Source organism: Gopherus evgoodei, chromosome 2 (assembly GCF_007399415.2).
Source record: "Gopherus evgoodei ecotype Sinaloan lineage chromosome 2, rGopEvg1_v1.p, whole genome shotgun sequence".
Classification (NCBI taxonomy): Eukaryota; Metazoa; Chordata; order Testudines; family Testudinidae; genus Gopherus; species Gopherus evgoodei.
In genome coordinates, this window is record NC_044323.1 from 254,094,432 (window position 1) to 254,120,232 (window position 25,801).

At 40.0% G+C, this 25,801-nt stretch overlaps 1 protein-coding gene across 3 annotated transcripts in view; it reads left to right on the forward strand.

Annotated features, from left to right (window-relative positions):
* Positions 1 to 357: 357 nt before the first annotated feature.
* DPY19L4 (dpy-19 like 4) overlaps positions 358 to 25,801 on the forward strand; it is a 56,222-nt gene continuing 30,778 nt past the window's right edge. Inside the window, exons 1-10 of one of the 3 annotated variants that reach the window (XM_030553508.1) lie at positions 358 to 656; positions 5,486 to 5,593; positions 6,658 to 6,782; positions 8,231 to 8,321; positions 9,060 to 9,181; positions 10,625 to 10,770; positions 12,703 to 12,826; positions 13,576 to 13,710; positions 24,197 to 24,328; positions 24,424 to 24,522. In XM_030553508.1, coding sequence (XP_030409368.1) covers positions 647 to 656; positions 5,486 to 5,593; positions 6,658 to 6,782; positions 8,231 to 8,321; positions 9,060 to 9,181; positions 10,625 to 10,770; positions 12,703 to 12,826; positions 13,576 to 13,710; positions 24,197 to 24,328; positions 24,424 to 24,522 — 1,092 coding nt within the window. In that variant the 5' untranslated portion in view covers positions 358 to 646. The remainder of the gene's footprint in view (positions 657 to 5,485; positions 5,594 to 6,657; positions 6,783 to 8,230; positions 8,322 to 9,059; positions 9,182 to 10,624; positions 10,771 to 12,702; positions 12,827 to 13,575; positions 13,711 to 24,196; positions 24,329 to 24,423; positions 24,523 to 25,801) is intronic. The other 2 variants (XM_030553507.1, XM_030553509.1) reach the window with 2 other exon arrangements.

Here is a 25,801-nt window from a genome sequence, read left to right on the forward strand (position 1 = left end):
GCTCCAGCTCCTGGAGTCATGTGAATGCATGAGACTCTATGCTTCTGCTTTGTTCTTAAAGTATATTTCTAGTGCCGGTGTTGCAGAGAATAGCTTGAAAACACAACCCAAGTACATCCTAAAGATTCAGAACCTAGAATGCAAATAAAAAGAAACCCAGTATATATATCTGGGAAAAAATATGATTTTAAGCTATGGTGGTATCCGAGAGCTTGTGGCTTGTTCACTCAGCACCCCATTGGCTTTCCCCTCTGGGTGTGTGGGTGAGTCTCAGAGCTTTGGGCAGGGTAGATTAGTGGAAAAGGAAATTCCCCCTATGCGAGTGGAAACTGAGTGAGCATCAGTATGTTCCCTTCCCACCCATCATACCGGAAGTGATTTGAGACCCAGTGTTGCCTCGGTACTTGCACTTGTGTGCTCCGGCCACCTCGCTGCTCCCTGAGACTAGGGTTCCCCCTGAGACGGCGGCGACACCAGGAGCAGCAGGAAGGGAGGAGCGGCCGCCTCTGCTTGTGTGGTGCAGCCGATCCGCTCCCGGGACCACAGGGAGGAGAGGCCGCAGGGAGCGCGGACCAGACGCCCTCGCCCTGGAGAGGGCGGCGGGAGGAGCAGGCGGGAGCCCTTGCGGCTCTGCCGGCGGCTGGCGATGGAGGAAGGTGAGAGGCTTCATGGCGTGTGCCCCGTATCACCCTCCCCCGGGGCGCTAGGCCGGTCGTGGCTGTGGGCCGGGGGGGGGGGTTGGCGCGGGGTTGGGGCTCTGCCGGGGGGGCGTTGGGAGCCGCGGGGCCTGCGGCGGGGGAATTGGTGCTGGTGACAACGGGGGCTGCTCCTGCGTCGCCGCTGCTTGACGCGGCCGTGAAGTTCCCGGGGCGGGGGCGGGGGCGGGGGCTCCCCTCGCGCGGGGGTGGTCACTGACCGTTTGCCGTTGGATGTGCGGTGTGGGGTTGCTCCGGGGATGTAGGTCGCAGGTGACTGTAAAAGCTGCAGCGACGCCGATCGTGTGACGTGAAATGGCAGGAGCAGGGGGTCAGTGGGCGCCCCAGGCTCGTCTTCGTGTGTTCTCAAAAATATGCACTTAACTACATTTCACAAGGGGTTTTAACTGCCTCCGTGAGCCTGCGCCGTTGTTTTCTTTTGCACCAGCTGGAAGAAAGCATCAGCACCCTTTGGGCACCCTGCGCTGTGTGAAGACAGAGCTGAACTTCTCATTCCTCAGTTTGCTGCTTACAGACCACTTGTTGCTTTATTAATTGCAAATCTGTGGCGCTGTCTTCGCTTCTGTGTACTCTGCAGTGACTTACTGATCACAAATCCCCCTACTCCGCTATTTTCCTTTTACTCTGAACCACACTAGATGAAGCAATGGTAAAGCTTAAAATCATTGGATTTCTAAAAGTTCTGAAATGGGAAGTTTCTCTAATTGCAAGTACAGTAACTCGTCCCCTAACATTGTAGTTATGTTCCAGAAAAATGCAACTTTAAGCAAAATGATGTTAAATCTAATTTTCCCATAAGAATTAGTGTAAATGGGGGGATTAGGTTCCAGGGACATTTTTTTTCACCAGACAAAAAGCAATATATAGATATACACACGGTATACATTTTAAACAAACAATTTAGTACTGTTCACAGCTATGATGATTGTTTTGCTTGGTTGAGGTGATGAAGTTAGAGGGTAGGATATTCCCCAGGGAATGCTTTGCTGCTAAATGATGAACTAGCACTTGGCTGAGTCTTTATGGGTTAAAACGTTGTTAATGTAGCCTCTCACACAAGGCTGCATGAACACTAGTGAGGGGAGACAGCATAGCAGACAGAGGACGCACACCTTGTGTGTGGAAGATAGAGATGCACACTGCCCCTTTAAGTAAGCTGACCCACTCTTAAGTGCATTGTCTTTTTAAGTGGATCAGGAAGTTGAGACAGCAGCTGCTGCCCCATGCTCACACTCTCTGTCTCTCTCTCCCCCTCCCCCCTTCTCGCTACCCCTTCCCCCGTTGGCGTTCCTTCTGTGCTCTAGATGGAGAAGGAGTAAGTGGGGTTCAGGAGCTGGGGGGAGTGGGACACCCTGACATTAGCCCCCACATTCCTCCCCTGCACATCAAGCAGGAGTCTCGGAGCAGCTCCATGTCAGAGGGCAGGAGCAGCACATGGCAGTGTGGGGTGGGACAGCTGAACTGCCAGCAATAGCCTGCTGGGTGGCTGCAGCATAGGGAACTTAGGGAAGTGAGGAGCTGATGGGGCTGCCCGTCCACCCTGGTTCCAAGCCCCCACCAGTTTGCTTCAAGGGGCTGCTCTTCCTGCAAGCAGTGGACAAAGCAGGAAGCTGCCAAACGATGTTAGAAGGGAGCATTGCACAACTTTAAACAATCACGTTCCCTAATTGATCAGCAACGAAACAGTGTTAACTGGGACAACTTTAAGTGAGGAGTTACTGTATTGATTTTATGAAAAAAACTGTGGCACTTCTGGAGCCAGAGAACAATGATACCATATCCAGATGTTCCTAAATCGGGATGAGTTTTATGTTAGAAACATGGGACTATTCTTGTCGAGATGCCGCCATTTTAAAACCAAATACATTTACTACTGTAGGTAAAGTATTACTGTATTTGAAAGACTAGGGAGAAAAAGATTTTTTTTTTCAATTTATTTTGTTTTGAAATCACTCTGTGCACAGTTTTCCCGTGTTGCTTATGTAGGTATAACCCTTCTCACCCCCCAAAATAAAGAAACCAGAAAAATCTTGTAAAATCACAGAAGTAGGCAGAGTGTTTTAAGGGTTGTGCTGGCTCCTGAAACTACTGTTGAAATCTAGTCAGTTTCATAACATGAGTTAAGTTGACATTGTCCCCTTGTAAGTTGTTTTAGCTCCTACAGAAACACTTCATCATTCCAATGCTGCAACTGACCTGGACAGGTGAACCTGTAAAATCAATGGCTCTCCAAGTGCGCACAATGGTCCAACTCAGAGATCTAATCACATATAATTTCATAGTTTTTAGGATAAACCAGAAAATCTTGATTACTGTCTGCTGGTCATCACTGTTGCATGAAAGTATCCAAAAACGCATTGTTTTGGTATATGGTGCTGAATATCCAGAAGTAACATCTTTTATACAGTTGTCAAATCTGTAATCTCAACACTGCACATGTAAAATAATCAAATAATTCTGAGCTATAAATGAATTTAACCCAACATCATTTTACAAACAATTAAAGCGAAGCCTTCTTGATATGGCTGTGCAGAAAGTAAGTTGAACAGCGGAGGTCTTTTAACTAAAAGTTGAAGACAATTGTACTGGGAACCTTAGAACACCATGAAGTGGTCATTTAAGATGAGAAGTTGCTGGAGGTGAAGGAACTAGAGCAGGGGTTCTCAAACTGGGGATTAGGAGCCCTCAGGAGGTCATGAGGTTATTATGTAGGGGGTCGTGAGCTGTCAGTCTCCACCCCAAACCCAGCTTTGCCTCTAGCATTTATAATGGTGTTAAATATATTTAAAAATATTTAATTTATAAGAGGGGTCACACTTAAAGGCTTGGTATGTGAAAGGGGTCACCAGTACAAAAGTTTGAGAATCACTGAACTAGAGGCTGTGTCATAAAACCAAAATCCTGGACTTATTTTTAGTTGTCACCTTGCTTGTCTTTTATTTCAGCTAATTAATAGGACTTACAAAAGCAGAAACAACATTTTTTTCTCTTGTTTAAGGCAACTGCAAATCAAGCAGACATAGCATACGTGTATATTTTTTTTTTTACTGATTTTGGTAGCTGCTGAGCAATCCAAAAAAACAATGTCCAGATCACTGTGTTTATTGATCTGTATTTATATCAGAATTGGAGGTTTTACGTTTTTTTCTTTTGGGATTTTTCTGTGATTACTGATAAATTCAGAGTTTGCTGCAAGCATCTGTTATCATTAAAATTTAGATTGTTTGCCAAAAATATATATATATGTAGGCACTAGTTGCAGTGATATCCTACTAATATTGCTTTGGTAATAGCTAGTATGGCAGAGTAAGGCATCTAAGATTTCCTTGTAAAATGCCCACAAAATATCAATAAACACTTATTGCTCACCCAACCATGGAGATTTTACTTTTTCATAGTGTAGAAACATAAATTATGTGTCTGTTCTAGTGTAACATTACTATCTAACTTTTTTTTAATCTCTTCAGAGCAGGGTGGGAACTAACTCTGTTTATTTAGATTTTTATACCATGCCGCCATCATCAAATTTGAGCGCCTTAGAGATTTCTTTTGTCAATCATATTCCCAAACCTGCTCCCATTGAAGTAGATGGAAACTTTGTACTGAGTACAAAAAAGACTGTCAGATTATAGATAGATTGTGTGTGGTTAGGGATAATTATATATTTTACTGAAAATATATTTTAAAACATCATTGTGTTAAAACGTGTTTCCTAATAAACCAGACACCAGTTTGAACCGTCTATTTGTATGTTATATCCTTTTCCTGTACTTCTAAGTCTAATGACTGGAAATTGAAGCTAGACAAACTTAAACTGTAAATAAGCGCAATTTTTTAACAGGGAAAATAATTAACAATTGGAAAGGTTTACCATAGGATGTGAAGATTGATGTATTTAAATTAATATTGGATGGCTTTTTAGAAGAGATGCTCTAATTGAGCCCCCGGTTACTGGGTGAAATTCTGTGGCCTGTCTTATGCAGTAGCTCAAACTAGATTCATAAAAATGTTCTCTTGTGGTCTTAGTATCTAAGAATTATCCTGTTTGCCCTTTAGATTGAAAAATCAGGGTGGGGGCTTAGACTTTATTTTTGGAAAACATTATGGATTCTACAGAAAATAATAATAATGAGAGCAGAAACAGGCCTATAATCTTACTATGTGCCCTCATTAAATGACTGACTTTTTAAACTATATGAGTTCTTGGTTAAATTTGCATGTATGGATTTAATTAGAGTAGACTTGGAAGTTAAAAAGGTTATCACTATTCGTCTTTATCTTTTAAAATCTTAACTATATAAAAGTAGCAGTAACAGGCAGTTCTTTTAAAAAGCAATGTGGGCCTGATGCTGGGCTAACTTACACTAATGTAAATCACAAGTCAATGAAATTATGCCCGTGTAAAAGCAGTGCGAGGACAGAATCATGTCTATATGCATTAATTTAGGCAACCTGCTTTCTCCATTATATGCTAAAGTAACTATAAAATAAAATAACAAACTTTCAATGCGGGTTCTAGTGATATCACAATCCCCAAAGCAAACTTTAATGAATTCTCAAAAGGATCTCATAATGGAATCCGTATGTATTACCCTCTTGTATGTTAGTTATGTGTTCAATATAAAGGTAGAAAATTGATGTAACACATTTTTGTGTAATGGGACTTTTATTGAATATACAGTGTGAGGTTGCATCAGTAACAATAACTGCTGTGTAGATTTCTTAGAAATGATACTATATATTTCAATAACTTCTGGGAATATTTTAAGGGGCAGCAGATCTGCGACAAAGAAAGAAGCAAAATTGCACAGAAACTGACAAAATGGCTCCAGATGAGAGAAACAAAGAAAACCCAAACCTGGGAAGATCGCCAAAATGTAAGCAGCAGCATTTTCTGTTAATGTCTCATTTTTTATTGTTCTTAAACTATGTAAATTGTATGGAATTATGTTTCTAGTACAATAATTATAGAATAATTATTTTGAATGAGATTCTTTGAATGATTAAAAAAATACACATGCTCTACAATCTACTTATGGTGCAAGTTTGTATATCATGAAGTAAAATGATAGTCCTTGATCGTTTCAATTTTTTGAAATGTGCAAATACATTTCTTCTTTATAGAAAATCTCTGCTTAAATTTCATTTTTGTGCCTGTTTAAAAACAGAACACTCCATTCAATTTACGTGTGTGTGTATTTGTACACACTTACATCCTTTAATGGAGTCTGGAATTTTCTAGTAGCTTAAAACTTAGGATGGTTGAATTGATAGTTCTGCAGCAGGAACAGAGGAACTAAAATAGTTCTAGTTTTTTAAGAAATAGAACAACTAAAAGCTGTTGTTGTTTTACGTATGGCAGTTCAATAACTTTAACTTAAACATTCTGAATACAAAATAGAGGGAGATAGAGTTGAAATGGGTGCTGATTGAATTAAATAAACTGGCAAATTCCAAAGTAGCTCTGCCCTATCATTCACGAAGAAGAAAAAGGAAACAGTAATGTTAATGTATTGGTGGCAATTTTCTTGAGAGCTAATGAATTGTTACCTTCTGTTGCCTATATACATCTATTACAGTATGTGTAATAAAATCCAAAGTTCAGTGTGATTTTTCTCTAGGATGTATTTCCTTCACTAGATTGTTTCAGAAATCATGACAGTTAATATGGGGGTAAATTTTCAGCATGATGTGTAGGTATTTATCTATGAAATCCCTATTCAGCGTTAGTGAGAACTGAGAGTAAAACCCCCTTTCAAGGAATGCAACCCTGCTATATGGCTTCTTCATGTGTCTGTGATGAAATAGGTTAATTTTAAGGGCCTTAACTTGTTGAATTGTAAGTAAACTAGTCATAGTGAACTTAAAAAAAAAAAAGTTGGCACATTAACAAGTGCTGTACTTCTCTGGAGTAATTTTGCTTTTTAATATTCTTTTACAGATGTCTTATTTCAACGTTTTGCAAAGCTTTTCTTTGGCTGTGTTGCAGCTGTCACTAGTGGGATGATGTATGCTGTGTACCTCTCAACATACCATGAACGGAAATTCTGGTTCTCCAGCAGGCAGGTAAAAAAGTAGAACAGTTCTGAAATAATGTTATATTACGTTTTTAATTCTTCCCATTAATCAGGATGCCAGGTTCAAACTTCTGGTTCCTGCTTGCAAATCCCTAAATCATGTAGCCTTTGCTTACATTTGTGACAAAGTCTCTCCTTTGTATCCTTTCTGCCAATAATGCCAATCTGAATTTCCCTCGTCTCCTCTAACATATGTCTTCATGCCATTTTCTGTCCTGTTCTTTATGGTTTGAATACCCTTCTAAAGTCTCTTGGAGAAGCCTCCATCCTCAGTTCATTCATATCACTCCTGAAAACTGACTTCTGCAGCAGTGCCTACATAATATTGTATGCACTATTAAAAAAAAAAATCCTAAAATGGAGCCACCCACATGCACATATGCCTCAACTGAGTAACTGCATAATGGTGGATATAATATATGTCTGTCCTTCACTCATCCCATTCTGGTGGATGCTGTATCCTCGCTCATCTAAGTTGCAAACTGTCTGAGAAGGGACCTGTCTTATCTGCTGCTAGACATTAGAAACTTCTTGGGTTCTAATTCCAGATTTGACCCCAACTCCCCCTGTGTCTTGAGCATATTATTCATGTGCTCCTGTTTTCCCATATGTAAAATGGAGATAATACTTTTTTTACAGGGATTTTGGATTCCTTAGTAGTTAATATTTGCAAAGCACCATACTGATGAGAATAACCTAGAAGTTTAAGAGGTATGCTACACCCATACGATGTGTTTTACCTGTGTTATGTTGGAAAAAGGTGCTGTACTATATAAAATCTGTTCTAGATGTACTAGACCTACAAATATTTGGAAACCCATCATGTTGATTTTTAAGGTGTCCCTGCAAAGTGTTGTACGGACAGCTGGAAGTGACCTCTATATTTAGGTTGCTTAGAGCTTTTTTATTATAAGATTCTTGTGACCTCTTTTTAAGATACTTTAATGCCTATGTTGTTCGAAGCAATTCTCTAAAATTTTGCATGAGGAAAGCCTTTTCTTTGTCCTGTGAAATTCTGTTCAGGTTTTGCTGAGATCCAAACTGAAAATCCCCATTTCTCTTGTGTCACTTGCATTGCTCAGAAACTATTTGGCAGCATTTCAAAATAATATGTGAATATGAACATTCTAAAACCAGGCCCATGTCACCAAAGCAGCAACAGTGGCGCGACACTGGGAATGATAGAGCCTGGCCAAGCTTAGTCTGACTGATTTACCATGTGGTTTTGGGCAAGTCGCTTTGATTCTCAGTGTCAGTTTCGGGATCTGTACATTATAGGTAACACTACATATATGACAGGGGTGCAGTGAAGATCAGTATTTTGAAGATATGGATTCATATCCATATGCTATATTACAAAACTAGCCTATCTGAAAATATGTGGGCTTTTAGAAGGAGAAATTATCGGGGGTAAATATATATTTTATTTTCTTCTAGGAACTTGAACGAGAGATTACATTTCAGGGTGACAGTGCCATATATTACTCATTTTATAAAGAACTGCTAAAGGCTCCTTCCTTTGAAAGAGGTATGACAAATGTTTATTCTAGTCACGTCTATATAGGTTTTTATACCATGCTTATCACCAGAATATCTGAGTTCCTTCCAGTAGTGCATTAAACAACATGACAACACATGTATCATGTGTTTGTTTGTTTTCTCATCCTCTTCCCAAAGGGAGATGCATGTGCAGTGAAGAGTCTCGTTTTAGTAGTGGTGTTGTCGGAGGAGCATACTTGTTGAGCATGTTCTTCATTCTGTAACTTTAAACAATCGTCTGGAATTTATTCATGCATGTTTGTTTATAAATATACATGCTGCTTTTTTAAAGATGTAGATGATCTTTAATTTCTCAGTGGTTTTTCCCTTTCTGATTTTCATGTTAACCTCAAAATGTGATTAAGAAAGTATACACCAAATTCCATTGTTTGGGAAGGGATAAATTGCATCAAGTGAACAGTTTAAAAAATTCTGATGTATACTAGAACAGGCTATTTAAGCTTTAGGCAGTGAACTTGGATTCTAAATTTAAAGGCTAGCTCAACAGATGTTTATAAATGGAAATAACTTAATGCTGACTTCCTCAAAATAATCAGGGTGAGGTTGCAACTAGCACAGTCCTTCTTCCTTTTAAATTATGTGTGGGTGTATCAGTCAGTAGTCTTAATAGTCTGATCTACTGCCATCCTGCTTTTACACAACTATTACTGTTGTTATTCCTACAAGCAGGATAACTGATTTTAGAAAAAATCTTTTCTGCCTTCAGGTGTTTATGAGCTGACACACAACAATAAAACTGTATCGCTGAGGACTATAAATGCAGTGCAGCAAATGACATTGTATCCAGAGTTGATTGCCAGTGTTTTATATCAAGCATCTGGTAGCGAAGTATGTGTATCTCTTCTGCTTTGCTTTTATTTTTACAGTATAATACGGATAAGAAGTTTTGTTTGCTATGTGTGTTGAAAGGATGTGGTCTGAGCATAACACTGGGATCCAGGGTCTCCTGAGCTCTAATCCAGTCTCTGACAGGCTCTCTGGGCTGGTCTATGCTACACTTCTATACTTAATGCTGTTTGTTCTTTACATTTGTAGCCTGTTTCAAAAGTGTGGGGAATGTCCATGCTAGCCTTTACATATGTTAACCCCTTGAGTTAACTGAGAGTCAATTTGTATGCCTCCAGAAGTTTATTGTAGACATATCCCATGTGACCTTGGGCAATCACAATTTAGTCAGTCAGGCTTACTTTCACAAAGGGAGGATTAAATAATGTTTTGGAAAGGACTTTGAAATGTATATCTACCATACTGATTTAAATTGTTTCTGCAATAAAGGCTGGAAGGCCCTGCACAGTCCAGCCAGCTTCTATTTTGAGCAGGTCTACACTTGAAAGTTTTATCATCATAACTGTTGGTTGTGGGGGTGGGTTTTCCATTCAGTAACACATCTAATTTAGATGCAGCTATACGGTTTAGAAGTGCCTTATACCAATACAGCTTATTTTGGTTCCCAAACTGAAACAAAGTATACTGGTATAAGCACTTTTATACTGATATAACTGCAGCCTGGTCAACAGTACAAATGCTTTGCCAGTGTAGCTATACCAGACAAGCCCCCTAGTATAGACACAGCTTGTGCCAGCAGAAGGTGTTTTTCTGTTGGCATAGTAACATCACCCCTCCCTGAATGTATTGTGGACAGAAGCACTCTACTTTCAACATTGCTGCAACTGCACTGAGGTTTTGCTGGCATCGCTATGTTGGCTAGGGGCTGCAGGTTTTTTTCACATCCCTGACCAAAATAGCTATGTTGTCAAAACTTTGTAGTGTAGACCTGGCCTCCCTCTATGCTTTTTTCGGGGGGTATGGGGAGAGATTAATCAGTTATAGGTAAGTGGCAAAATATTTACACTTAGACAAGTCCATCTGTAACCTCATCTGCCATGCTTTCACTTTATCAAAGTTCCTCCTTTAAACTCTCTCCCTTCAAGAGGCCTATATACTTAAAATCTCACTGCAGTAAGGTGTTATCAAAACTGATCAATGTGAAATCCTCACTATTAATACAAACCCCAGATCATAGCACCAAGATGTGTGCTAAACTCTGATATTAATTCACTCTGTTTTGTATACACATACACACACACACATTCTCTGTCTCTCTCTCCTAGAGCATTTTTATGTTGTATACTTAAAACATAAGCTCTTATGATAGGGAACATATCTTATCTGTCTATAAAGTATCTAGCACCCTGTTAGCAGTATATAGTCATAATTTACAATTTCAGCTCAGTTGCTGCTATGTGTCTTTACTTTTATTTGTAATTTCAGGAGGTTATCGAGCCAGTGTATTTCTACATTGGTATAGTTTTTGGACTGCAGGGAATTTATATGGCTGCATTGTTTGTAACCAGTTGGGTTATGAGTGGGACTTGGTTGGCAGGAATGCTGACCGTAGCATGGTTCATTATTAACAGGTAAGAAAAACACCTATTATGTAATCTAGTTTGTCAGTAAGGCATTTTAAAAATATTTGTAGAGCTGGTCAGAACATTTTTGTTGAAACATTTTTAAAAAATGTTATTTAATTAAAGCTGAAACGTTTTATGGAGATATATCAATTTCAGAGTTTTTGATGGGAAGGTTTTTGAAGTCCAAGATGGATTCCCTGGTCACAGAGTGAGAGGGAGCAGATGTTTCAACAAAATTCTGTTTGGCAGAAACATTTGAAAGGTTTTGTTTTTGTTCCAGTGTGGAAGGAAAACAAATTTCAGAACCTTGACAATTGCCCTGAAATGGAAATCTCATGCTCTGGCCAGCTCTTAACTGTTTTGGTTGTGGTTCTCTTGCCTTGAACTTCATGCCCTGTGCATGTGTCTTCAAAGCCTCTTGGCTTTCTGAATCTGTTGTCTGTAGCAAAGTAGAATCTCTCTTATTTAGAAGATCTTGTTATCCAAATTTGTTGTTTAATGTGTCACTTACCTGAAAGCTCCCTGTTGTGAACCCCTATAAAGTACGTTGAAGAGTTTTTAATGACATGAACTGGTTCTGAGAATAAACGATTGAGTTTAACTCCTAATTTTGTCACTGATTTACTATGCATCTCTGATTTATTATTGGCTGTAAAGTACTTTGAGATTCTTGGAAGGAAAGACCTATGGAAGTGCAAAGTACTAATGATGTACAGTAGAACCTTGTTTATCTGACTCTCCGTTATCCAGCTCTCTGTACCAACCAACCAGCACACGCAGGTCCAGTCTCTTCTGTGGCCACTAGATGGCACTCCAGCCACACACTTTCCCATTCTCCACATCCGAATTTTTGATTATCCAATCTGGACCTGGTTTTAGTTAGATCAGATAAAGGGGGTCCTGATGAATTTAAACTGAAACTTTTGAAGAGCACTTTCTTTGAGGAAAGGTATAAAGTCCTCACTGTTCAGGCTGTGATCAGCAAATAAAAATGCTATTCATTGGCTGGCTGAAGTACATGAAGTAGAAAAGGAAATGGTAATGGTGAATAATCCTGCATTTTTTCCATGAGCAAGCAAAATTAAACAGGTTTTGAAATTGAAAGCAAAAGTGGATACAGAGCTCTGAATGGACCACTGTGAGGGTATCTGGAGAAGCAAAAATTAGATGGGGGTAACTTTTTTCAAGTGTCTAAACGATTTAGGAGCCTATATCCAATTTTCAGAAGTGACTTAGGCACTTACGCATCCATTTCACTGAAAGTCAGTGGGACATAGGTTCCTAAGGGACTTAGGCACTCATATTATTTAGGCATTTTTGAAAATGTGACTCAAGTTGTGTGGAAGCTGTTCAGTCACTATTTATAAGAAAATCCTAATGTTTTTCTGATCTTTCCACCCTATCAATCAGTAATTTCCATTTTGTCAGTAAAAGTCTCAGAAGTAGGCAGAGTATCAACAGGTGCTGGATTGCTGTTTGGTAATGTTACATGACTCCTGAGATGACATGCAGATATGTTTTAAGCAGCTGAGAAAGTACTTGTCTAAAACGTATATTGTGTAATAGTTGTAAAGAATCTATTCTCTCTGCCATAACCCATACTTCATCTAAATGTGAAAGGCAGCCCTTATGGGCCCTGACCTACAAATCTTAGTCATCTGAGTAGTCCTATTGACTATTTGTATGCATAAAGTGGTAGAATACTTATAGCTGAATAAAGATTTTAAGTCCCTCCATTTTGACTATGTTAAACTTGTGACTTTTATCAATAGTAAAATAGATTTTTGTTTCTAGTAAACAGTGCAATATATTAAAACACCAGTAACAGGAATGGTTTGCTAATAAGATATCTATGATAACCAGAATTGGTTTCCCATAATATTTTTATTCCATAAACAACTTAATAGTTCTGTTTTGTTCTTCTACGCTTTGTTTTAGGACAGATACAACAAGAATCGACTACTCCATTCCTTTAAGGGAAAATTGGGCATTGCCATATTTTGCATGTCAAGTTGCAGCTCTTACAGGCTATTTAAAAAACAACATAAATTCTTCTGCTGAGGTAAAACACAAGTACTTTACTAACAAAATGCAACTAGTAGAAATATGCTCCGAAGTAGTTATACCTTTATTACCTTATTGTCTTTCTAGGCAGAAAAAGAAGAGAAAAAATTGTTTGCTTTTTACAAAGCAGCCATCTGGAGTACACCTAGTACTTTAGTTTCACTGCAAAGTGAATGTTCCCCTGTCCTCTAATGTTACCATGGTGGTTGAGGGGAACAGTGTGGGAATCAACCTTACATTAATGCCACCAACTCTCTCACTTTTGAAATTTGTCAAAAGTTGTGTGGGGGGTTGTTTTTTTGAGTTTTTTGGCTGCATAAGGTTATAGAGAATTTGGTTCTTTCCTCACCATTCAAGGAGTCAGAAATATGGTGGTAGATACCTGTTCCTGTCCCTTGTCTAGGTTGGTAATTTCTTCTGACATGTCTCATATGATTTTGACTGCTTCAAATATGACCTCTTCTCTCTTCACTGAATAAAGACTAAACTGGGGAAAAGAAGAATTCAGCTAAGTAAAAACTAGCTGCTTATCAGTAATATTAAAACCCCTTACCGTGCCCACCCCCACTATCCAGTGCGAAGAAAATGAAACTCCCTTCTGAGAAAATGATGAACTCTTAGTTTAGTATTTTAATTCTTTAAAGAAATAATTTACATTACTAGTGAACTGATTTTTGTTTATCTCTCAATTTTTCTTATGGCAGAAATACATGATAATTAAGTTAATGTTCTTCTGTGTTTCCCTAGAGGTTTTGCTACCTTTTGGTGAGTGCTTCAACATATACTTTCATGATGATGTGGGAGTACAGTCACTATCTGCTGTTTGTCCAGGCTGTCTCTCTCCTCCTGCTGGACAGCTTTGCCCTTGTGCAGACAGATAAGGTATTCTGACTCTTCAAACTATTGATTGTTTGTTTGGAAACTTGAATTAAACAACTACAGTAACTGCAATGTTTTGTTTCCACAAACTCCAAAGGGCATAGATTATCTCTGTTTGTGAGTTAGAGTCAAACCTGGAGTCCAGCTAAAGTGCACATAACACTAGTTATGAGAATAAAGTGGCTTTAAGCTCATCTTTACCCTCTCGTCTTCTGGGGATCAGGGGTTGGCAGGGCCTGGTCTTCTGGTGTAGAGCAATTTGAGGCTTAGGAGAGCCTGAGGGCTGCTCTATGACTCACTGGCTGTAACACCTCCCCCCCCCCAAAAAAAAAACCCGAAAAACAAAACAAAACAACAAAACAAAAAAACCTGGGGCCTGGACTGTAGCCATGAATTAGTGTACAGCCACATCTGCTTTGCTCCGGTCATGTCCCCTTTTCCTTTGTATGTGGCAGCAGGGAGGGGAGGTGCCTAGGGGCCTGTCTGCTGGCTTTATACTACTGGAAACTCACTTTGCACTGAATGATTCTCTCCTATAGTTGGTTAAGCAGCCTTTATGGCTGGATAACTTATGTAAACAGGAGGTTCAGTAGGGGGAAATATTTAAAGTTTGGAACTACTCTGAAAAATGATTGAATATAAAAATGAATAATCTTTTATTTAAGTTCTTGTACTGTACCCCTCAGCATGATATATATGTGTGTGCCTTCCAGATTTCAAAAAAACCCACAAAAGTAAACAACCTCCCCCTCCCTAAATACAGTGACTTACATCAACAAATTAGCTTCCTTTCCATTCCCCCACAGTAGGGAACAAGTTATGCACACCAGCTCTTACATGCTTTAGTCCCAAACTGATGGGGCCATATTGCTGGTCTATTGAAGAAACGACTATATTTTAAAATGCACATTGTAAATTCTTTCACTGTATATTTGCATATACATAAATAATTGTAAGTATCAGAATTGCTGGATTCTGTTTACCCAGAGGTAAATAATGGTAAGCAAGTTGCAGTACCTCCATGTGAACATTCTAAGTAGTGTGACATGGTAAGGTGATGTCAAAGTTAGACTCAGGACTCACAGTTTGTCAGACCACTCTGTTTTATTAGCACAGCGCTCTGCTAATAACACCCAGATAATGTGAGCACCATGCAAGACACAAACTATCTTATTTATACAGATAAAAGGGCAAGAACTTAACAAGATAACAAAGGAAGCAGAATCTGATAAGTTTACCTGGGCTAGGCATGCGGATCTTATTTCCTTACTAACTATTACTGATCTTCTGTTAATGTTTCGCCATTAGCACCATTGTTTATGCCGAATATCTCTTTTCCTGGCACCTGTATTTCAACATTTCTTATTTCTGCTTAAAGGTACATACAATATTTCTTTAATCTATTCTTATTTTTACAATATAATTCATTCTACGTTCACAATCCCTCCTTTTGGTCAAGCTTACGCCATGAGCAACAATTACTGGGTTCCACAAATCAATCGTTCTTTATTTCTTCATCAGCGATATTTAGAATCATCATGTTAGCACTCTGGTTTGGGGCAGCTATCTGTGTGGCATGTCTTACACCATTTTGGATGCAACAGGAGATTAACTGAAGACATACAAAAATCATTAGGATTCCAAACAGGATAGTCAGGGCTCCCTGAAACAACCAGTTTCCTATGCCAGAGAAATTGAACAGGTTACTTAGCCACTTCCATAAAGAACTCGGCTCCTCATGGGGAAGATATGTGATTTGTTCTAAGTGGCTAGCGCGATCTATTACCTCATTGGTATTGTCACGTATAAACACAACAACATTGTTTTCCAATGAGAGCACATGTCCCTCCTTTGGCCGCCAGCACTATGTCCAATGCCTGATGGTTTTGGAGGGCCACCTGTCGGATCGCCCCTGTTTCTTTGGCCAGGGCTCTTAAACTTTCTCCAGTTTTATTTGCCATTATTTTAACTACTGCTTGTAACCTCAGGAGCCTTTTTGCATGGTGTATTAATCCCCTAAGTGGGATAAAGGAACTGCCAATAGCCTCTTCCCAGGTGTCATTACTGTTCCATATTGTGTTAAACGGACAAGGTCCTCCAGTGAGGTCTGGGGAATTGAGTGGGATAGCCAGGACAGGAACACCAGTTTGAGAGTGGGCTGGGATGTGGCTGCAGACCCAGCATTTAGAAATATTAAGGGTCTGAGCTATCCACAGTTGCTGCTGGATAAAATAATTGTCATTGTGGACTCCCCAGACCTTAAGACACCAGCAGCCAAGGAACAGGCGCCACCAGAGATGCATGTTGGAGGCAAGGTCCTTCTGGTTCTGACAACCTCAACTGAGGGAACTGCAGTCATGGTTTTACGTCCACAAGGCAGCAGGCGCTAGGCTCGCTACTGCTCCTTCTTGGGCCTTGCTTTAGGTCATCGTCTGCTTCTGGCACCCCTTACGAGAGCGTAGATTGTAAGGTATTGCAGGCTGTTCCTCTACGTCTTCTTCTGGAGTCAGAATTGACTCTGCATGGTCCTGAGGTGATGATTGGTTTGCTGGGGGTGGTGCATCCTTACACTGCAAAGCATGTATTCACTCTGCGATGCCAGACAGTTTAACAGCCGTCTGCATAGTAAGCAGTACCTGATGATTCTTTGATGCTCTTTAAGTCTCTTTGCTGCTTTCCTTGACTCTGGCTATAAGAATGGCCTTCACGCCTTATCTTTTCCTGATGCATACATTTCTCATTAACACAAACAGATTGAGAATACAAACTAGTAGTATTTTATATCGAGCAAAAAGGCATTGCAAATTAAACCTTGCTAAGTTTTACAATTAATAATCAAGACAATTTACATTGAGACCTAGGCCTTAAGTAAACTAGAGAAACACTGAACATAGACACAATAGAGAATCCCGTCTCTTACTAACTAAATCTTAAAACAAAGAGTTAAGAGAGGGCCCAATTTGTAATGCATATGGGCAAACAGAATCTTATAGTCCCAGAGGGTCATTTCTTTCTGCTATTCAAAAAGGGTGGCTAGCAGGATGAAATCAAACTATACATTAATTCTTATGGGACATTATAAAATCCTGCTCCTACATATCCCCCTTTTGACACTAAGATTATTAATCTCTAGTGTCACTTCTTATTTAGTCCATGTGATAGAAAATACTGGGAGGTGATTTGGGCCTGTGGCTTTAGCTTTGCATACATTCGTTTTATCCACCAGCACATCTTAAACATTTCAATTAAATACATACAATTTAAAACCAAAAACAATTAGGGGTAGTAACATTAATATGCAGGTAGTTGTGTGAGACCATCCAGAAAATATGTTATACCAATGGTAAGCTATGTCTTTCTATAGTGGCAATTCTTAACGTGTCCCCATGTGCGTGTATAATATGAATGGTCCTGTTTCCCACGTTGTTTTTTTTCTAGGAACTATGTTACCTTTTACCTTTTAATAGATGATTGGTAACTGTCATTCAATGCCAAGATTGATAGAGAACTCAGCTAAATCAGTGCTTACAGTAAGCTGAGACTCTTTTGTTGTTGTTGTGGCAAATAGATTATTGGTAAACACAGTACTTACATTACATTTACATTTGTCTTCTGGTGGGTTGCTAACACTTTTATCCTTTTAAAACACTTTTCCCCAAGAATTAACACATACACATAGGCCATTATACAGTACTTTAGTCTCATTATTCATTTTATCCCACATACAGGATTGTAGTGAAATGTCTTTACTACAGGGCTTTGGAGCAACAGGCATGGACAAGCATACCCACTTTTGAGGAGTCCACTTGGTACAACCTCTAGTGTCCATGCATCTGAGGAAGTGGGTATTCACCCACGAAAGCTCATGCTCCAAAACGTATGTTAGTCTATAAGGTGCCACAGGATTCTTTGCTGCTTTTACAGATCCAGACTAACACGGCTACCCCTCTGATAGTGTCCAATAGTTTATCTTCCTCCCCAGCCCACTAGCTCAAAGTCCGGGGTAGCCAGAAGGATCCCATGTACTATATGGAGAGTGGGCTAACTTTCCATATCTTTGCTTCCAGAGCCTGTTGGTGTGCGATTTTAACAACAATTTCTTCACTTAACAAATTTTGTCTCACCGTACTGGAGACATACTGCATCCATTTATATTGATAGGTATTAAAAAATAATCTTTTCCTTTGCTTTAACAGATGCATTAAAACCTTAATATTTTCTGATATTACCCCAAACAGCTTACATTCTAAATATCTGCATTTTAGTACATTCCATAGCTATCACAGGATGTTTTTTTTCTTTCTTTTGTTCTGTAGCTGGTATTAGCTTTTTATGATTTTCTGAAAGACAGAAATAACACTTTTCTACCCCTTTTGGGGTGGCATTGATTATTGCTTAAATATTCTGTTCTTTTACAAATACCCTTGCTGATTGCAGGCAAAACAGAGGAATTACCCCCATATTTTTCTGTGTTTTTTGTTTTATAGGCCAGGTTTTAATGACTTCTACTTTTTAAGGGTTATGGGGAAATTATCCCACTGTTTAGTCATTAAATCCATGAGGTGGTGTACCTCAGTTTTTCTTCTTATATAGCAGACCAAGTTTGTAATGTTTTTCCTGCTGTGTTAAGCTTTAAGTTTATTCACAGATAATAGCTGAGAAGCAGCATTACCATATTACCTTCAAGGATTTTTCCAAAAATCATACACACTATATGTTGTTACAGGGGTACTTACTAACATGAAATTTATTTCAATGTCTAAGATTAACAATAGCATTAGCGTTAAATCTATTAAAGGTATCTTGTTATATCATGCCTTTTATGTAGGCAATTTGTTCAATGACCAGGTATGTTCTTTATTTGCAGCTTCTTTTGTGCTGGCAGTTCTCACCTTTCTTTATCAGTTTTCATCAGCACAGGGTTGGCTTTTGGATTCAAAGCCATCAGCAGAGCTCAGAGACTCTGTCTTAACACAGGCCTAGTCTACACTACGCGTTTAAACCAATTTTAGTAGCGTTAAACCGATTTAACCCTGCACTTGTCCACACAACGAGGCCCTTTATATTGATATAAAGGGCTCTTAAAACCAGTTTCTGTACTCCTCCCCGACGAGAGGAGTAGCACTGAAATCGATATTACCATATCGGATTAGGGTTAGTGTGGCTGCAAATCAATGGTATTGGCCTCTGGGCGGTATCTCACAGTGCACCATTGTGACCGCTCTGGAAAGCAATCTGAACTCGGATGCACTGGCCAGGTAGACAGGAAAAGCCCCGCGAACTTTTGAATTTCGTTTCCTGTTAGCCCAGCGTGGAGTGCTGATCAGCACGGGTGGCCATGCTGTCCCAGATCCAAAAAATAGCTCCAGCATGGACCGTACGGGAGATACTGGATCTGATCGCTGTATGGGGAGACAAATCTGTTCTATCAGAGCTCTGTTACAGAAGATGAAACGACAAAGTATTTGAAAAAAATCTCCAGGTTATGATACAGAGTCCACAGCACAGTGCTGTGTGACAAGCGTAATGGAAAGCCAAAGAATCAAATGGACACTCATGGAGGAAGGGAGGGGGGACTGAGGACTCCAGCTATCCCACAGTCCCCGCAGTCTCTGAAAAGTATTTGCATTCTTGGCTGAGCTCCCAATGCCTGTAGGTTCAAACACATTGTCCGGGGTGGTTCAGGGTATATCTTGTCAATTTACCCTCCCTCCCTCCCCCCCCCCATGAAAGAAAAGGGAAAAAAATCATTTGCTGACTTTTTTCAGTGTCACCGTATGTTTACTGCATGCTGCTGGTAGACGCGGTGCCGCGGCACTGAACAACAGCATCCTCTCCCCTCCCTTTCCTGGTGGCAGACGGTACAGTGCAGAAGAACTGGTAGCCGTCCTTGTCATCATCCCATGAGTGCTCCTGGCTGGCCTCAGGTGAGGTCGGCCGGAGGCGCCTGGGTAAAAATAGGAATGACTCCCGGTTATTCCCGGCAGATGGTACAGAACGGCTGGTAACCGTCCTCATCATAGCAACTGGGGCTGAGATTCTGTACTGCCTGGACTATCATAGCAGCGGGATGCTGTGCTCCTCTCCCCCCCACCGTTTAATGTCCTGCCTGGACTATCATAGCAGCTGGAGGCTGCCTCCCCCTCATTTTATCTCACTAAAAACTCAGTGTTTCTTATTCCTGCATTCTTTATTCCTTCATCACACAAACGGAGGAACCCTGCAATGGTCGCCCAGGAGGGTTGGGGGAGGAGGGAAGCAACGGGTGGGGTTGTTGCAGGGGCGCCCCCTAGAATGGCATGCAGCTCATCATTTCTGCGGGATCTGACACGGAGTGGCTGTGCTCTCTGGTACAGTGGCTCTCTAGTACACTTGCCCCATATTCTACGCAAGACTGACTCTATTTTTAGATACAACATAAAGGAGGGAATGACCTGGGGGGTCATTCCCATTTTTGTCTTTGCGTCCCCGGCCGACCTCAGCGAAGGTCAGCCAGGAGCACCAATGACAGCAGCAGATGGTACAGAACAACTGATAACCATCATCTCATTGCCAATTTACAATGGCATAGCAGAGGGTACAGAACGACTGGTAACCGTCTCTGCTACCTTGCAAAGGCAAATGTATGCTGCTGTGTAGCACTGCAGTACCGCCTCTGTCAGCAGCATCCAGTACACATACAGTGATAGTGACAAAAGGCAAAACGGGCTCCATGGTTGCCATGCTATGGCATCTGCCAGGGCAATCCAGGGAAGAAGGGCGTGAAATGATTGTCTGCCGTTGCTTTCATGGAGAAAGGAATGAGTGACGACATTTACCCAGAATCACCCGCAACCCTGTTTTTGCACCATCATGCATTGGGATCTCAACCCAGAATTCCAATGGGCGGGGGAGACTGCGGGAACTATGGGATAGCTATGGGATAGCTACCCACAGTGCAACGCTCCAGAAATCAACGCTAGCCTCAGTACATAAACGCACACCACCGAATTATTGTGCTTTGTGTGGCTGCGTGCACTCGACTTCATACAATCTGTTTTACAAAACCAGTTTATGTAAAATCGGAATAATCCTGTAGTGTAGACGTACCCACACAGGGATCTGAAAAAGAAAACACAGCCTATTGCCTATTGCGGCTCTTTTTGGAGCCCTAATAGGATTTTAATTCAGCAGCATGTTTCATTTGCATTTCTTTTACCCATTTCTACAATATACACTGCACATGTCCTAGGGAAAATGCACATTTCTTCTATACTATAACTTTAAAAACATTAGCCATATCAATTTTTACATAAGGTGTAACGGTTTCTTTTGTTCTTACAGAGTTTTTAAGTACCCTTGTCAAAGTGACAGTCTGATTACAGAGAGCCATTTTAAGGCTCAGGCCTTGGCTACACTCACACTTTACAGTGCTGCAACTGGGGTGTGAAAAAACACTCCCCTGAGCACTGCAAGATACAGCGCTGTAAAGCGTCAGTGTAATCAGGGCAGCAGCGCTGGGAGCGTGGCTCCCAGCGCTGCACGCTACACCCGTAAGGGATGTGGTTTACATGCAGTGCTGGGAGAGCTCTCTCCCAGCGCTGCCGCTCTGACTACACTCAGCTTTGAAATTCCAAATGTAGCCATATCCTCCGTGTTTTTAACATTGCTTTTTTTTGTTTTGTGCACGTCACCTCTGCTGTTGCTTCAGAGGGTCACTGTTAATTTCTTATTCTTTCACTACAGTTCTTATCTGCTATTGTTACACAAAAAACAACCAAACAAACAAAAAGATTCCAGAATCTCTCCCTATTCTCCTGATTTTGACTGCCCTATTGCAGCCATGACTTGATTTTTATTTAAAAACATTTTAAATTTTGTAAAGAATCAAGTTACCCCTTAAGGGTTAAATGCTAAATCCCAAAGCCAAAAAAAGTCTGTCAGTTTTGCAACTCTGAATTAAAGAGTCAAATGAATTTTTAGTGGCATTAAAAACAAAACCAATTTATCTTACACCTACAAAACAGAAATTTTACAAACCAGATGTGCTGGTTTAGATTCTTAGAACTTTATATATTTTGACAGACAAATAGATACATACACATTTTCTTTTCCTTGACATTCCTCTACACTACCTTGTTTTTACATAGCTGTATATATATTTGCATGATTTACAGGCATTCTTTTGGAAAAGGGCCCATTTTTCCTTCAGAATGGCTGGCTGCAAAGAAACCAAGAATTCTCTCTTTAACATGGTACTTTTTAACATTTTCACAAAATTTAACTGCTTGATTCTCTCTAGCCTCTGTAGAGTTAACTTTTCACTCTCTTCCCTTAAATCACTTGTTTATCTCCCAGAATGACACTTTTATCAACTCAGATTTCACCATTTTAAGTATTGTTCCAGGGATTCATGCCTGCACTTACTGCTTTTTCCTACTCCTAACACTATGTCCTTAGGGCTTCCAACCTGTTTTTCAGTTTCTTTATCTGTTGCTTGCCTGCTTGTCTGGGCCCAATCCTGCTTTTTTCAATGAACCGTTTGTGAGTGATATTGTGGTCATTTCACAATTTTTTGAAAAATGTTCAAGGAAAGGGACCAGGAAGGGTGGGGGCTAGTTGAGGAGCCCATCCTCCTTGCTGAGTTGGTAGTGGAACACCTAAAGAATCAGTTTTTGAGGCAGACAACAAAAGGGAACGGAACAAGGGGCTTTTTGTCCTTTTTACAATGAGATGGGAGTATGAAGGGGGTTGGGATCGATCCGGGGTGGGTTTTTTTGAGAATGGGGTAAAGGGGAGCGCTCGGTCTGGTGGTGGGAGAGGAGGCTTTTAATAAAGCTTTTAACTTATTATTTGAATATTTGAGAGAGGCGAGTTTTGATTTTATCCATCTACGATTTGCCTCTTCCCACCACTGCATGAAACAACCTCTCCTTTAGCCAATTTAGTTTTAGGTTGGCCGAGTTTGTCTTTTAAGACGTCCACTCGGTCTTTGTTCCAAGATTTAAACAGTGGCCACTGAGTTTTGGGATCCCCCTGAATTAGCCTAGACCATTTTTCCAGAAATTTACAGGAGTCTGGACCCTTTTTATGAGAGTCTGGACCCATCCTAAAATACATAAATGAGTTCATTTAGGGAACTGTCCCGACTTAGACGTCTGGTTACCCATACAGAAGGACTTCACACACCAATCACACAAGAAGGAAATTTGGGTTTGTCAGAGCGATGCCCAGTGCAACACACAAAAGGAGCCCACAGGCTACTGCCTCAGTCGCCCTTGCTTTCACATCAAGAGTTTTACCCAAAATGCGGTGCGGCTGCGATTGTGCAGGTTCCACTCACTCAGACCGCGGGGACAGGAACCCCTTGGTCGGCCGATCCCCAGACGGAGACGGCACCCAGACTCAAACACTTCACAGGGAGAACGGATAGACACAGAGACAGGACAGTCCTCAGTCCGGACAAAACACAGAAATAATTACCTGACCAGATTCCTGATGTCAGATCCCTGGATCCCTACCAGAACAGAGTGGGAACCAACAGGTTAGATGGCGTAGACTTCACTGGTCATGCGCCTTTCCGTTCTGGTGGAGGACTGCTCGGGCCAAATGCCAAGGTGCCGGCCGCCACACTCGTCCTACAAAAACAGTCAGGAATCACACAGCCCCAGTGAAGACGGTTGCCATCTTGGTAGGACCTCCAAATTGTCAAAGTTAGACTCAGGACTCACAGTTTGTTAGACCACTCTGTTTTATTAGCACAGCGCTCTGCTAATAACACCCAGATAATGTAAGCACCATGCAAGACACAAACTATCTTATTTATACAGATAAAAGGGCAAGAACTTAACAAGATAACAAAGGAAGCAGAATCTGCTAAGTTTACCTGGGCTAGGCATGCATATCTTATCTCCTTACTGACTATTACTGATCTTCTGTTAATGTTTCGCCATTAGCACCATTGTTTATGCCTAATGTCTCTTTTCCTGACATATATTTCTATATTTCTTATTTCTGCTTAAAGGTACATACAACATTTCTTTAATCTATTCTTATTTTTACAGTATAATTCATTCTACTTTCACAGTGATATGCAAGTGAAGTGGAAGAAGAAAAGTATCTCGTAAAACATAGCCTTTTAGTCATGCACTTTTACAAATGTGCTATGGAGTCACTGAGCGATAATCATGGAACCCCACCAACACTGCTTTTACATAGCTACCTTTCAGAGTAGAACTGTACTTCCTGATATCTCTGGATGAGAGGATGGATGTTTAGCTAGAGTCTGTCTTCTTCAACATCAGGTTAGCAGGGCAACGCTGTTTACATTTTACACTGTACAAGCAATTTTTGCAACAGACAAAGGTGGAACCACTTTTAAAATACTGAATTCTTAGGATTGTGCAGTAAAAGGATTCACAAGTTTCTGTCACTTGTAGTTGTTCCCCTGTTTTGTAAACAAGATATGAACTCTAGGTTTGTTTTATTTTTATTTTTTTTTCCCCAACAGGTGCATGAAGTTTACAAAATCTATCTGTTCTCCCTGTTCCTGGGATATCTCTTACAGTTTGAAAATCCAGCTTTATTAGTATCTCCATTACTAAGTCTTGTAGCAGCTTTAATGCTCTCTAAATGCCTTCAGGTAATTGGGATATCGTTTTCTGATTCAGTGTGTAGTTTTTGTTGTTTACAATGAACTCCAAATAATTCACGTTTTTTAAATGTTTATTTTTGCAGATGAATATGAAAAAGGGCACATTTATTTCAAGGATGCTAAAAATAATGTACTTTTACTTGGTATTTACGATATCAGTGACAATGAATTTCTTACTGAAGGTAAGATTTACCTTTGGAAAGAGATATTTAATTGGTTGATGTCCTCTAGGGAGGGATGCAATTATGTCTTTATAAAAGTAATCTTAGCAAAAAAACCTTTTCAAATGATGCTTATCCTGTGAAGCTGTTGTTGGACTAAGTTAATGGAAAATGGAAGAATTAAATCTTTAGCCACTTTTGCTTTATGGGGAAATATACAAATTAGGGCTGTCAGTTATTCACCGTTAAATCAAACGATTAATGCAAAACAAATTAACTAGATTAAAAAAAAGTCATGATTAGTTGCAGTTTAATCACATTGTTAAAAAATAATAGAATACCAATTTATTATAAATATTTGTGGATGATTTTCTACATTTTCAAATGTATTGATTTCAGTTACAACACAGAATACCAAGTGTACAGTGCTCACTTTATATTATTATTTTTATTACAAATATTTGCACTGTAAAAAAGATAAAAGAAATAGTATTTTTTAGTTCACCTCATACAAGTACTGTAGTGCAATCTCCTTAGCATGAAAGTGCAACTTACATACGTAGAAGTGTGTGTGTGTGTGTGTGTGTATTTTTTTTATTTATATATATATATATATATATATAAAAAATAGTGGCACTCAAAAACAAAACAATGTAAAACTTTAGAGAAGTGGTGGGCAATCTGCAGCCTGCAGGTAGCATGTGACCCATCAGAGTAATCTGCTGGCGGGCCGCAAGACAGTTCGATTACATTGACCGCCAAAGGCAGAGCTGCCTGCAGCTCCCAGTGGCCGCGGTTCGCCGTTCCCAGCCAATGGGAGCTGCGAATGGCGGTGCCTATGGCAATCAATGTAAACAAATTGTTTGACGGCCTGCCAGCAGATTACCCTGACAGGCCACAGGTTGTCCACCACTGCTTTAGAGCCTGCAAATCCACTCAAACAAGTTTGTTTACATTTACAGGAGATACTGCTGCCTGGTTTTTATTTACAATGTCACCTGAAGTGAGAACAGGTGTTTGCATGGCACTGTTAATTGAATGGAAAAATATTGTATCTTTTGTTTACACTGTAAAAAAGATAATCAAAAATAATAAAATAAAGTGAGCACCGTACATTTTGTATTCTGTGTTGTAATTGAAATCAATATATTTTGGAAATGTAGAAAGATATCCCAAAATATTTATAATAAATTTAAATTGGTATTCTATTATTGTTTAATAGTGTGATTAAAACTGTGATTAATCGTGACTATTTTTAATCTCTTGATTAATTGCGATTTTTTTAATCGTTTGACAGCAC